This window comes from Lepisosteus oculatus, chromosome 13 (genome assembly GCF_040954835.1).
Source record: "Lepisosteus oculatus isolate fLepOcu1 chromosome 13, fLepOcu1.hap2, whole genome shotgun sequence".
Lineage (NCBI taxonomy): Eukaryota > Metazoa > Chordata > Actinopteri > Semionotiformes > Lepisosteidae > Lepisosteus > Lepisosteus oculatus.
In genome coordinates this window covers 29,259,978-29,273,664 of record NC_090708.1, presented here as the reverse complement: position 1 = coordinate 29,273,664, position 13,687 = coordinate 29,259,978, and the positions used below count along the sequence as shown (strand labels likewise).

General features: G+C 36.9%; 1 gene segment (V, D, J or C); it reads left to right on the top strand.

Annotated features, from left to right (window-relative positions):
• Nucleotides 1–4,406: 4,406 nt before the first annotated feature.
• Nucleotides 4,407–13,428, top strand: LOC138242173 (T-cell receptor alpha chain V region RL-5-like). The segment is given in 6 exon segments: nt 4,407–4,482; nt 5,081–5,440; nt 7,580–7,612; nt 7,926–8,051; nt 11,818–11,873; nt 12,425–13,428. Coding segments are annotated over 6 exon segments (762 nt in total).
• Nucleotides 13,429–13,687: the final 259 nt, after the last annotated feature.

The window sequence follows — 13,687 nt, the reverse complement described above, 5'->3', positions numbered from 1 at the left end:
TGTCCAAAGTCATCCATTATTAATACTATTAGTAATATCTTCAGTAAAGGCTTTGATGCATAAATATTTCTGATAAAGGTAGGTTGTGTACTTTTGTCCAACTGAGCAATCTTGCTTTCATAAAATATACCAACATTTTAATGACTGATGATTAACATGCTGTAATACACAGTTCAAAATTAAAGGCTCAAATGCTGTACATGACAGGTTAAGCTCCCCCTGGCAGTTTTACAAGGCAACGCCGGATAGTTAACCACGTGACACCACGTTAACTGCGTGATACCGCGTGATACTGCGACACGCCCACCGGGGTATGCCGCGAAATACCTCACCCATTTTGAATGGCTGCATCTGTACCACTGGCACAGTTTTACAGTCTTTTATCAAAGGGGCCTCTTTTGCTATATTCCTCTGAATTTAAGGAGAGGCACCAGGCTTTTTTGTCAAGGCACAGAAAGATTATTAGAAATCTTTAATAACTCTTAATTCTAAGTTAAATTATAAACTTTGTTTCTATAATAGTATAGTTTTTCTCTCTGCATAAAAACCCTATAGGGTCATTTAAATATTCAATATAGGACAGTATTAAAATGTACAGAAAAACAAAATCTATTAAATGAAAGATGTTCATACTGTATCTTACTAATTATTTTAATTGCTTTTATTACAGCTTAAAACTGTTTGTAATCATGGGGGTTATATTTTTAGAAATCAGAAAATGATGTGCAACGTTTGTGATGTTCAGTTAGTTTTTCTGGCAACTGCGTCTCTGAGGCAGGCAATCCAACTGCAAAAGCTTGGTGATTTCCAGAGGCTGACAGACTTTGCCGAAAAAAGGAAGGAAAAATGGTAGACAGGGAAGATTCTGAGAATCAGAGACAGGACTGGATTCAGGCAAGGAACAGGGCTGGATTCAGGAAGGAAGTAGTCGGTAGGACAGAGTTCAGACAAGTTTTGTTAGGTCAGGTTTAAGACACAGGTATAGGGTTTTAGTTCGCAAGTAGCATGTCAGAAGACAGGACTGGGCTGGATTGAGCTGAAAAATCAATAGCTAAGTAACTCAAGTGACAGAGAACCTTCCCTGTGGCGCTTACTTGAGGGAATGCTGCATCCATGGGCTGTGAGACACTGCCGGTCTCAGTGTGACAAATTAAGATTGTATATACACTCCATGGGTTAGACACTTTTTTAATAACATTTCACAATTGTTACATAGTGTATTAAAACCTTTAGGATTGATGGACTGCCTTACAAAACAACACCTTTGTAAGTTATTTGACAAGAATTATGTAACAAAAGCAGTGAGTTGTTGTGACAGGTTTCTGGAAATCCCCCAGTAGATGCAAATGAATTTGTGAGCAGACATCTGAGCTTAGTAGTTCAGATCAGTTCTGCTGAGTGTAGGTTAGCAGTGAGCTCAGTAATCTTGCTAAGGCTCCACAGGACAGATCCATTCTATTAAGTTAGTATTAGATAATTTTACAGAGGTAATTCTAAGAGAGCTGCTCAGGGTAGGTAAAGTAGGACAATGGAATACAGAAGTCAGGATAGGAATCAGAACATAAGGACTGATTCCTTATGTTCTGATTCCTATCCTGACTTCTGTATTCTGTATACAGCACTATTTTTCTGCATGATAGGAGCCAGCAAGAGCACCAATTTACAGGTAGAGAAGTCAAGTCACAGGAGATAATTTGTGGTCATTCCTGGTTGCTTGATATCCAGTTTTGTAATTCTTTGTGTTCCAATGATAATTTGTTCTTCTTCCTGATGCCTTGATAGGCTCTTTTTTATCTTGAAGTGATGTCAAATACTCTGTTTCTGTTATATCAAGCATGCATTTTCTTAGTTCAGGCGGGTAGCTGCATCAGGATGTGTAGCCTGCAAATGATCAAATAATAGGTTTATTCCATACTGAAAAAAGAAAAAAGAAAACACAATTTTTCGGTTGTGGAGCCTTCTTGGGGTGTAAGAAGGCTCCACAGCCGATACATTTTCTTATGCATGTTTGGGTCACTGGGGGAAGTTTTTCAGTATAAACCACAAAAAAAAATTAAAAAAGGCTTAAAGCAGTTCTTCTGTAGAATGGCTACACAATTTGCAGTGAGATATGAGACCTATAGAACGTCAAATAGAACGGAAACATCAGAGTTAAAACTGAAGCTGCTTCAAATTCTCTCCTAAACAGCGCATCCCCACAGCTTGAAACAGAAACCAGAGCATCATAAACTGGGTCCATTCTCAACCTCCCGAACAATGAATAGTGCAAAATGATGCCTCTTAGACTGGTTCAAATGAAGGGAGACTAACTTGAAAATAATAATATTGCTGGTTAATTATTTAACATGCTTAAAGTCATTAGCCGGTGCATAAACAATAGATAGGAAAACATAATACTCCTGCTCATTTACAGTACAGTTACATTATTACAGCCATTAGTAAATGAATAAACATTAGGTACTATCCTGTGCTATGTGCAATTACAAAACAGAAACTTCTCGCTTGTACTGCAAGGGATCACTGTATTTACTGTGAGAATATCAATTTGAATAACTATTTGAAACTTATGAGGTACACAGAAACAAATGTTATTGTCAATAGCTGATTGATGTAATCTGATGTTATTAATTCATATATTTGTAATCCCTGTGTGATCAATTAACCATTTTTATTTGCATTTAATTACTCTGGTTTATTTGCTACATATTTTGGTGTTGTATTTATAAATGGTATATATTGTATATTTAGAATCTATGCGTGACTGCTTGTTAATCTGTTTGGGTGATTTCTAACTGCCATAATGGCACTCTCGCAATTGGCTGTTCCCATTACTTACTGTTTGAGTAAATTAAACACCCTTACATTGCTACGGATGTAAAAATATGTCTATCACCAGTGGTTAACATTAGTGCTACCAAAGTCTGCATCAATTATATCAATAATAATATTTGCATTTATATATTTTTTTCCTCCCAAAGTGATTTACATATAGGAGTGAATTCACTTCATCCACTATATCACTTTTGTGAATGCAGCAGTCACTATTTACCAGCACACTCACTAGACAGTAGGTACAGGTACAGAAAGTAAAAGTGAGAAATTAATTCACAAATTTAATTAGGAAATGTTCAAAAGGCTAGGCTGAATTTTAGCCAGAACTTTAAGATAATATTTTAAATTTCCAAAAAATTAAAGTACTCATGATCTTATCTGGACAGTGCCACCCGCAATACAGCATCTCCTGCATACTAGTAGCATTTTGTAGCAAATGTGTGGAGCATTTTGAGAATATAAGATGCACCAAGAAGGCAGAAAATCAATGGAAAAGCTGTAACATTATAGAAAGGCATTAGAACAATAAACACGTCCACATTCTCTGTTAAAGTGCAAGTTTTAGTTTTCCACGTATTTCATTAACCTCCTGCAGAGATAAATGAAAGAAGAACAACACTGCGTCAATTAATCTCTGATAATAAGACTCATTTTTACATAAAATAAAACTGAATTTGAGACTTAAATAAGGGTTAATTTAAATATCTGTCAGAGCTAAATCAACAATTATTTATTTACTGAAGAACAATAAAATGAATAACAAGAGCTGGCCAGTTAGTTGCACTTTTTGCTGATACTCATTTCACAAATCTATTTATGAAAATTGCATAATTCAACATGCTATAACTATAACAAACTGACCAGAGGGCCTTGGAATATGATCATCTGTATCTGCCCATATGACACCTAATGGATGACTTTGGGTCACTTGGCTCACTTGAATTGGGGTAATACTATATATTGTAGATCAGATCACCATTCAGCAAATCTGCCTAAAAATTAACCACATAGTCCAGGATTTCCATTTTTCTATAGAGTGTCACTCTTCTTCAGTCTGAATATACAGTAAAGCTCATTTACTGGCTAAGAAGAGGGGCTCATCTGTTTGATAATTCAGCCAGACCGAAGTGAAGTCATTAATATGCATTTATTTAATAAGGCCCAAAATAAGATGACTGGTATCTATCTACCTCTCCTGTTATTTGGAATAAATGAAAAAGGTGTTGCAAGCTTTTAATTAAATACTGTATGTAATTTAAATGTGTTAAATCACCTGGATGAAAACATAAATGATACTAATGAAGGACTTATTTTGCGATCTGACATTTACAGCAGTAGTAGGTGCTCTCAATAGTACTGTATGTGTGTAAACTTTCATTACAAGCTTATATGTTATAGACACAGCAATAAGCAACACAGTCAATGTTTTACATCTGAGACATTTATTGTGCTGAATTACATATGTTTTTACACCCTATTAAATGATGACGTATGAATGGCCCGCCTATCTTACAGTGCAGTGTCCTTACCCTCCCCTATTTATTTCCAGTGTGTTTTCTGGGTTCGGTCATCACTGTAACAGCCAGGAGACCTCAGGAGAAGACAGCATGTTTGCAGCTTCTATTCTATCTGTCACTCTATACACAATAAGTAAGTTTGGTTCAATATTATAAACACAATTGTTAAAGAACATTCTTGAAAACATTTTTATTAGACTGACCTTCTGTTTGTTTTAATACTTAATTGAAAAAACAGTGAAAATGCCGAGCTAATTGAAAAATTAATTTTAGTATTCCAAATCCGCGAGTATACATTCAGCACTGACAAAGTTTAAATAATTTGTCAAAGTTATCAATGATTACTTAAGACTTAATGATTTATAGTATTCCACTGGATGTACTATCCTCCCTGTAAAATATAATCACTATATAAAAACTGATTACGTAAAGAAAATAAATTTTTTTGGTTTTCTTTAAAATATTTTTCAGACTATTAAATGAAACATATCAACAATACTATATATGTTCTACATATGTTAAAAAGTGCATTATCTTTATATTATCTTAATTTAGATGTAAGTTCTATTTTATGAATTAATTTCTTTGTCACTTAGCTATACCAAATCTTAAAATATATGGTTTTATATTTGAACACTTGCAATTCAACACTTTTTTAAACAACTTGTCTGAAAATAAAAAAAAAAGTTAAGCCTTCTTGTCAGTTTAAATAAGTTGTTCTCTCTTGTTAGTAGTTCTAGGTCTGGCTCCTGGAGGTGCCGTCTCTCAGCCATCTCTCTCACTGACAGTGAAGCCTGGAGACACTGTCACCTTGCAGTGCTGTGTTCTGATGAGAGACCCAGGTCACCTGGCCTGGTTCAAACAGGACACAGGTCAGGCTCCTCTGTGTATACTGTCCACCTACAGCAATGTGAATGGATCAACAATTCATAATGGATTCAGCATAAATCGTTTTAAAATTCAGAAGGGCAGCAGCAGTTTTAACCTCAGTATCTTGCATGTGGAGCTCTCGGATGCTGGGCTGTATTTCTGTGGAATGATCCCCACCACACATATGGAATTTGGGAATGCAACTCTTCTACAGTTTGAAGGTAAACAAATTATCATTAAAATGTATTTGACTGATGACTTTATCCAAAGAATTTGAACATCAAACCTAAAATACAGTTATCTACACACAGGTCATCACTGTTGTGTCATAACATGCCTTTGGATTGGCCTTAAAAACACATTCACAATGTATTCTTTAAAATTGTACTCCACAATTTAGTTCCAGTTTTAAACGTGTAAAAATAAAAAAGTAACCATACAGTATATCATAATGGATATTATAATGATGGCATAGACTGTACAGTGAACATTACTGCCTTGCACCTCTGGGGATCTGGGTTCAATTTCAGACCTGGGCAGTGAGATGTGAAGGAGGTTGTGTTCATCAGTTGGGCCAGTAAGTAGTCAGGAATTGAGACAAGAACACACCTTAGGCAAGTTACACTTAACAAAATAAGTATTTTACAGAGAAATAATTGAAAAAATAAAACAACAATTGGTTCACTTCCTTCTAATGGGTATATTCTTTAAAAATAACTTATACTGCATACCGAGGAAGCTGGTCTGCCCTGATAAAATAAAAAGCACAAAAACAAAAAAAAACACTTGTCACCAACACAGTGGAAAAAAAAAATCTCATATCCAAAACAAATATAAATTTCTTCTCAAAGTCAGAAAAATAAATCTTGCCATTTCATCGTTAAAAAAAACAAACAAACAGATCCAGTCTTTCCTTCTTAACAGTATAAAATTAGATATGAATAGACTGCCTCAGCAATTGGTCTTTCTTTTATTCCTTTTCTTAGTAATCATTAGACTTTCTTCCTTGAATTCCAAAACAAAACTTGATGTGTTCCCTTTTTCTCATCACCTTTCTTTCTCATCTAAAGAATACTATCGTGGATCTCTTGCTTATTTATTAATTTATTCTGTACTTCTTTTGAGAAAATGGAGGTCGCTTTGAGTTGGCCATTCAATGTCCAGTGTTATGATTATAGCTTCAGGACTTCAAATTCTCACCAGTAGTGAGAGGCTTGTGTCAAGGAAATGTCTGCTCATTCTGAGAGATTAAATAGTGCCGTGACCCTTTGTCTCTTAACAATTGTCTCTACAATTTGATCCACTGATTTGGGTTTTGCATGCCTCAAAAAACTGGTAATCTACAGAAAAAGTGCTCAAATTACTATTTATTCAACAATCTTGGGATCTAGAAGTTCTTCAGGTCATAGTCATTTTCTGGCCAGGTGAATCAAATCAAACATTTGAGACCTTGGTGGTTTCTCCAGTTAGTATACCCAGCTATGGAACCTTTGGGCTCATACAGTAGTATTCAACCCCAACCAGGGAAAGATTTCTTTCTTAAGTTCATCAAAGTTTTCTGTATCTTGATGCTCCAAATTGAAATAAGCCTTTTGTGCTTCTCCTACTAGGAAAGGGGCTAATATGCCAGCCCTCTGTTCCCAAGGCAATTTACTCCTGATTGTAGTCCATTTCGAGATATCCTTCCACACCATCTAAATGTGTCATCTTCTGTAGTCCTGGATAACTCATATTGGAGATTGGTACAGTAGTACTTTTAATTAATGGTTAGTAGTAGTAGTTTCTTTGTGTAGTAAATTCCAGTAATATTTCCATTCTGGAAAAAGATGCCTACAGGAGAAGACAGGGAAAACTTAATTCATGGGTTTCTTCTTCCTTCCTTCCTATAACAGTAAGCACTCAAAAATACTAAAGTACCTGTAGTACCTAAGGTACTATCTGCGCAGAGTTTGTATGTTCTCATGTGTTCGCATGGGTTTCCTGTAGGTAGTCCAGTTTCCTCCCACAGTCCAAAGAAATACTGGTAGCCTAATTGATTTCTGAGAAAATTTGTGTGTGTTGGAGTCTGTTCTTGCCCTGCAATTAACTGGCATCCCGCCCAGGCTGTATCCAGCCTTCTGCCCACTGCTTGGTGAGATCCCCTTGTGACTCTGTATTGGATAAAGTGGTTAGAATATTGTTGGACAATGATGCCATAAATTTATAAAATAATCTTTAGAAAGAGGGGTGCCATTTTAACTTTACTTTGTATTTGTAATGTTGTTTATATTTAAGTTTACATTTTTTTATATTTTGTGTTTATATTTAAGTTTTCTTTATATAATTGATGTTCTTATTCTTCTTATTTATGAATGAAAAAGCCAATGAAACCGCAGCTGAGAAGCCAAATCCAGGTAATTGTCTCTGCATATCTATTCTCATTAGCACTTTAGGTTTTCCAAATTTTGAAATGCACGGAAACAAGTTATCAACATCAAATTATTTATATAATTTCTTAACAATATGTTAACAAATTGTTTATACCATAAGTGAGAACACATTTTTATTAATAGAATTCAATCACAAATAAGTGGAAGTTCTTGGCAGGTTAATGACACTATTAATATCTAATGTGTTGTAAAGAATTCATGAATGGCAATTGCAGTGCGTATTTGTCAGTTTTTCTACAATATCTTTAGAGTGAGTACTTTTGTATTAATTGAACAGGGCCATGTGAAGGGTATGGTCTTCTTACAGTCCTGGCTCTGGCTGGCGTGAGTGCTGTGCTCTTGATAACCATCGTTGTCCTTATTTATCGACTGAACAAGAGAAGAAGATATTATCACAGTACAGGTATTCAGTCTATTCAGGTTTGAATTATGCAGTACATGGCTTGAGAGAAATGCTGCACATATGAACAGGATCATATCGAAATGCATATACTGTATTGATGTGCTACAGAACCAGTTCACCTTAGAAATAAGAAACAGGAAACGTCAACCATACAACCATACAGCAGTGAGCATCAAATGTCAGCTGGCTCAGAACTCGATGAGACAACAATAAAAATGGGCACTCCATGTTAACAGTAACACAATGTGAAACTGCCTTCACTCAAGCTATTTATTCTACTTTACTTCTTTTGAAGTGTAGTGTGCTCTCTGAAGGCACCAGTTCTGTAGGATTTGGGTGTAGCGGCGAGGCTTAATAATAAGGCAGAATTAAGTGTTTCTGAGCTTTCCCAAATTAGGCCTCATTTCTCTGTTCATCTCTGTGGTGCAGCCACAGAGAAACCATTCATGCAAGGTGATTTAAGGTCCAAGGACAGCTCCCAAAGGGGGATGCACTTAGCTAAGCCTGGCTATCATGATCAATGGTCACCCATTGGCGCCTATCTGTCTAGGGAGTGCGAGTTGGACATCTGGATTGCATTCCTAAGTGTCAGGACTAAGTGACTCATATCTCACCTTGATCAACCAATCAGGGACCGGTAGGGCCGAGTAACCCACGTGGGACTCTGATGCCCATGGAACTTTCAGCCAATCAATGAGCTGAAGTTCCTCCAGGTAAAAACAGGCAACACAGAGAGCCTGAGAGATTCAACAAGATTCAGACAAGATTCAGAAGGAATTCAAAGGAGAATCCCAAGGGCAGGACATTCTCGCAGCGCGCCTCCTGACCATCCTGAGACTCAGCCCGGACAACCACGGAACGGCCAGTGTGTCCGAGTGCCAGAACTTTCCTTTGTTCTAAGAGTCTAGAGTGGAGGTTGCCAGAGAGTAACCAGCAGCAGGCCTCGTGAACAAGTCGGAACTGTGGAAAGCTGAATCACTATTCAGAACTAGCTCTTCATCAGGAACGAACCGGTCCTCTTCCTGACTTGCTGGGACCCACAGTCATCTTTTCTCCTGTGCACAAACTTTGCTAGTTAAAGCCAACAGTGAACATCAGCAGCGCACCGTCGCAAGCCGCACAGCACAGCCTGGCACCGAGCCAGAGAGCGCAGATTGGACAGCAACAGCCTGCAACTGTTTCTTTGTGCCCGCAGGAGATCTGAATCCCCAAAGATTGGATGAGTATTCAACTTCAATGCATTACAGCTCGAGAATTCAATTGTTATCCCAACCAGTTGATATCAATTTAATTCCTAAGAGTTATGTACTTGTTTGAGTATCTAATGTAGAGGTTGTAACCAAGTTCACTTTACGAAACGGTCTTAATGAATGATATACTGAACGTATTTCCTCTTGATGTGTAACTCTTTGTAACTGATTGAATATATATCTTTTGTATTCTGATAACCCTCTCGATAAGATCTGTTAGGTTTATATGCATATTCTATGTATTAATAAATGTATCCTTGTGTATTAGTACCTGTGTGTGCGCGTTGTTTGAGTTATGTCGCATGGTTGGATTCTAAAGCCATCAAAAGAATCAACTTTGTGATTTACTGCTACAATTAATAATTGTCTCAGTAAATGCCCAAACCCTACAGAACTGGTGCCTTCAGAGAGCCACTATGATTACATATTTGGCGTCCCTGAACCGGCATAATCTACATGGGCATAAACTGGGACAATTATTCACTGTAGCAGTAAATCACAAAATGATTCTTTTGATGGCCTTAGAATCCAACCATGCGATATAACTCAAACAACGCACACACACACAGGTACTAATACACGAGGATACATTTATTTATACATAGAATATGCATATAAACCTAACAGATCTTATCGAGAGGGTTATCAGAATACAAAAGCTATATATTCAGTCAGTTACGAAGCGTTACATATATCAAGAGGACATACGTTCAGTATATCATTCATTTAGACCGTTTCGTAAATTAACTTGGTTATAACTTCTACATTAGATACTCAAAACAAGTACATAACTCTTAGGAATTAAATTGATATCAACTGGTTGGGATAACAATTGAATTCTCGCGCAGTAATGCAGTTGAATACTCATCCAATCTCTGGGGATTCAGATCTCCTGCGGGCACAAAGAAACAGTTGCAGGCTGTTACTGTCCAACCCGCGCTCTCTGGCTCGGTGCCAGGCTGTGCTGTACGGCTTGCGACGGTGCGCTGCTGATGCTCACTGACCGGCTAGTTAGTGTTGGCTTTAACTAGCAAAGCTGTGCTCAGGAGAAAAGATAACTGTGGGTCCCAGCAGGTCAGGAAGAAGACCGGTTCGTTCCTGATGAAGCGCTAGTTCTTAATGGTGATTCAGCTGTCCACAGTTCCGACCTGTTCATGAGGCTTGCTGCTGGTGCTAACCTCGGGTGGATCCTCTGGTTACTCTCTGGCAACCTCCGCTCTACACTCTTAGAACAAAGGAAAGTTCTGGCACTCGGACACACTGGCCGTTCCGTGGTTGTCCGGGCTGAGTCTCAGGATGGTCAGGAGGCGCGCTGCGAGAATGTCCTGCCCTTGGGAGACTTCTGCTCCTGGGCCGTCCTGCCCTGGAATTCTCCTTTGAATTCCCTTTAGAAAAGTGCACAGAATTCTACACAGAATTTTCTACCAGGCTCTCTGTGTTGCCTGTTTTTACCTGGAGGAACTTCAGCTCGTTGATTGGCTGAAAGTTCCATGGGCATCAGAGTCCCACGTGGATTACTCGGCCCTACCAGTCCCTGATTGGTTGATCAAGGTGAGATATGAGTCACTTACTCCTTACACTTAGGAATGCAGTCCAGATGTCTATCTGGCACTCCCTAGACAGATAGGCGCCAATGGATGACCATTGATCATGATAGCCAGGCTTAGCTAAGTGCATCCCCCTTTGGGAGCTGTCCCTTATCAAAAGAAACCTTAAATCAGCCTGCATGAATAGTTTCTCTGTGGCTGCACCACAGAGATGAACAGAGATAGGGCCTCATTTGGGAAAGCTCAGAACACTCAATTCTTTCTTATTAATAAGCCTCGCCGCTACAGAAGTATTGACAATGAAACTAATGACCATTGTAGACAAAATGTTAATAAACATTCACTCAGGTGTTTTCCTACTTTTAGAAACGTAGCCCACCAAATCAGCAGTTTCTGTGTTTAATAACTTGTATTCAAAGAACACATTTGCAATTCTTATTGTACTCTGGTCAAATTAAGGCTCTGTTTGCAGACGTCTATGAGCTCCACTTCTTTTATACTGTTCTATTTCTACTATTTAACTGTAATCACACGCAAACAAGATATAACTAAAATGTTATTTTTTTGTGTTATTAGCAACACAATATAGAAAGACCTTCATTGTTCAGATATAAGGTGAATAGTTTCAAATAAACTCAGTGTGATGGTTGTTGTAAGCTTTTTAATGTCACATAAATGTGTGTAGTGGTCCAAAAAGTAGGAGACTATGACCTAAAACTGAGACAGTTTGTATACCCTTTACTTGTCGAAAGTATCCATAGGTGCCTTCCAGATTCCTTCATACCCCAATGGAATAGGAACAAAACTATCATATAACAGAATGATTGACAAAATACATAATGTATCTTACTTAAAAATATATAAAAATGTTGTTATATTGGAAAAATAGCAGTGAACAGAGCAAAGTTATATATGTCAGAAAAGATATGAGTTAACCTGTATTCTTACTTCTCTAACTTTTTATCTTAGGACATGTTTCTGAAAATACCCATCATGCTTCTCATTCCCAGTCTCAAGATGATCAGGTAAATATATTTTTACATCAAATTATTTTAAAATCACAGAATAATTTATACCTGTATGTGTGAAGATGTGTATCCAAAAAAGAACCAAACAATCTATTCTAAAAAGTCATTAATGTAACTATTGGGTAGTGAATTATATTATGTTATTATTAAACTGTATGCTATTAAGTATAGAGATAACACACCTATCCTACAATTGCTACCTTGCAATTTTTAGTTCCTGGAATTGATTCTGGTGGTACATTCTATGTGGAGTTTGTTATGCTCTTTCCTCATGGGTTTTCTCTAGGTGCTCTAGTTTCTACTCACCTACTTATAAGGTGGAAGTTTTGAGAACTAACTGTAAATGATTACTGTGTGTTTGTCCTGCAATGGACTGACATTCTGTCTACCATGTAGTTAAGCTCCAGGATACTGTAACACTAATAATTAATGGATATTCATTATAACAGAAAATCAGTTTTTGTCCATATGAATATTGCTTGAATACTGAATATTGGTGATTCTCATTATTTTGTTCTAATTAGTTATTGCTCTGGCTTTGTCTGCAGAGAGGAGGCAGTGATGTGCTCATGTATGCTGCCCTGAAATTTGACCAGAATAAACGGAGTACAGGGAAAAAGAGAAGAGAAATTTGGAAGGAATCTGAGCATGTCTCAGAGTATGCTGCTATTAGAACTCTGGCCGGAAGATAAGACAAATAATAGACCACCTCAGATATAGATGATGAGAGTTACAGTAGATCCAGCACATTTGAGAAAAAAGATCTGAAACAAAACTGCAAATCTGCAATGAACAGGCAAGAGTATGAAGGATTAACTGATGTACACATACTATAAAGGAATGATTTACAAATGTATATAAAGAAATTATACCACTTTAGAAAAAGGTTGCGATATTAAGGGTTTATAAATGCTGTATTAATAATGAACTAACAAGGATTCATAGTTTATTGAAAATGAACAAAATATTAATTAAGGATTAACAAAGGTGTTCTTAGGCCTTTATTAACTCTGGTTTTCATGCTTTGTAAATGTTTTCTCAAAATGGATTTAACACAGACTCATAGAATATAGAGCGAGACCAACACATTAACAGATGTCAATTTTTGTTTTGCTAAACATAAATTCTATGCACTGTAGAAGAGCAACACAAGCTGTCTTTGGCACACCTAAGTGCTTTATAGAACACCCTTTGAAGAGATCCACAGTTTACTCAACTACAAGATCACAACTGAAGGTATACTAGATATTTTTGGTAAACGTAGATGTCTTGAAGACAGTGTGTATGCAGTTCCAGGCTGTTGACTCCATTCATCCAGGACAGTCGTAGAATTGCAGTATGGTCTTTTCTGAATGTGCTGTTACAGTATTCTGCCACTTATAACCATCAACCACATTCAGACTAAGCCTTATGAACAAATTTCCTATTTACTAACCACACATTGGGTTGATATATATTATTAAGAGGCATTTGTTAAGGCTTTACAAGCCTTTTACACATTGTTTGCAGCACTTCAAAGATTGAACCTATTCATGCCAATTCATGCAAAATAATGTGCAGTAAACTATTAAAAGACATTAATAAAGCTCTTGTTCCCAGCGTATTAATGTTTTTGCAGTACCCCATGTAAAAAGTGTACCTATTCATGCTTATTAATGCAAAATCATGTTGCAGTAAACTATTAATAGACATTAATAATGCCTTCATAAACCACACATTAAATGTGCCAATAATACAGAACACATTTTCAAAACAAGATTCTTTTAATTACAATAATTGTAACCACTTTATAACTTATAAAAATATTTTGC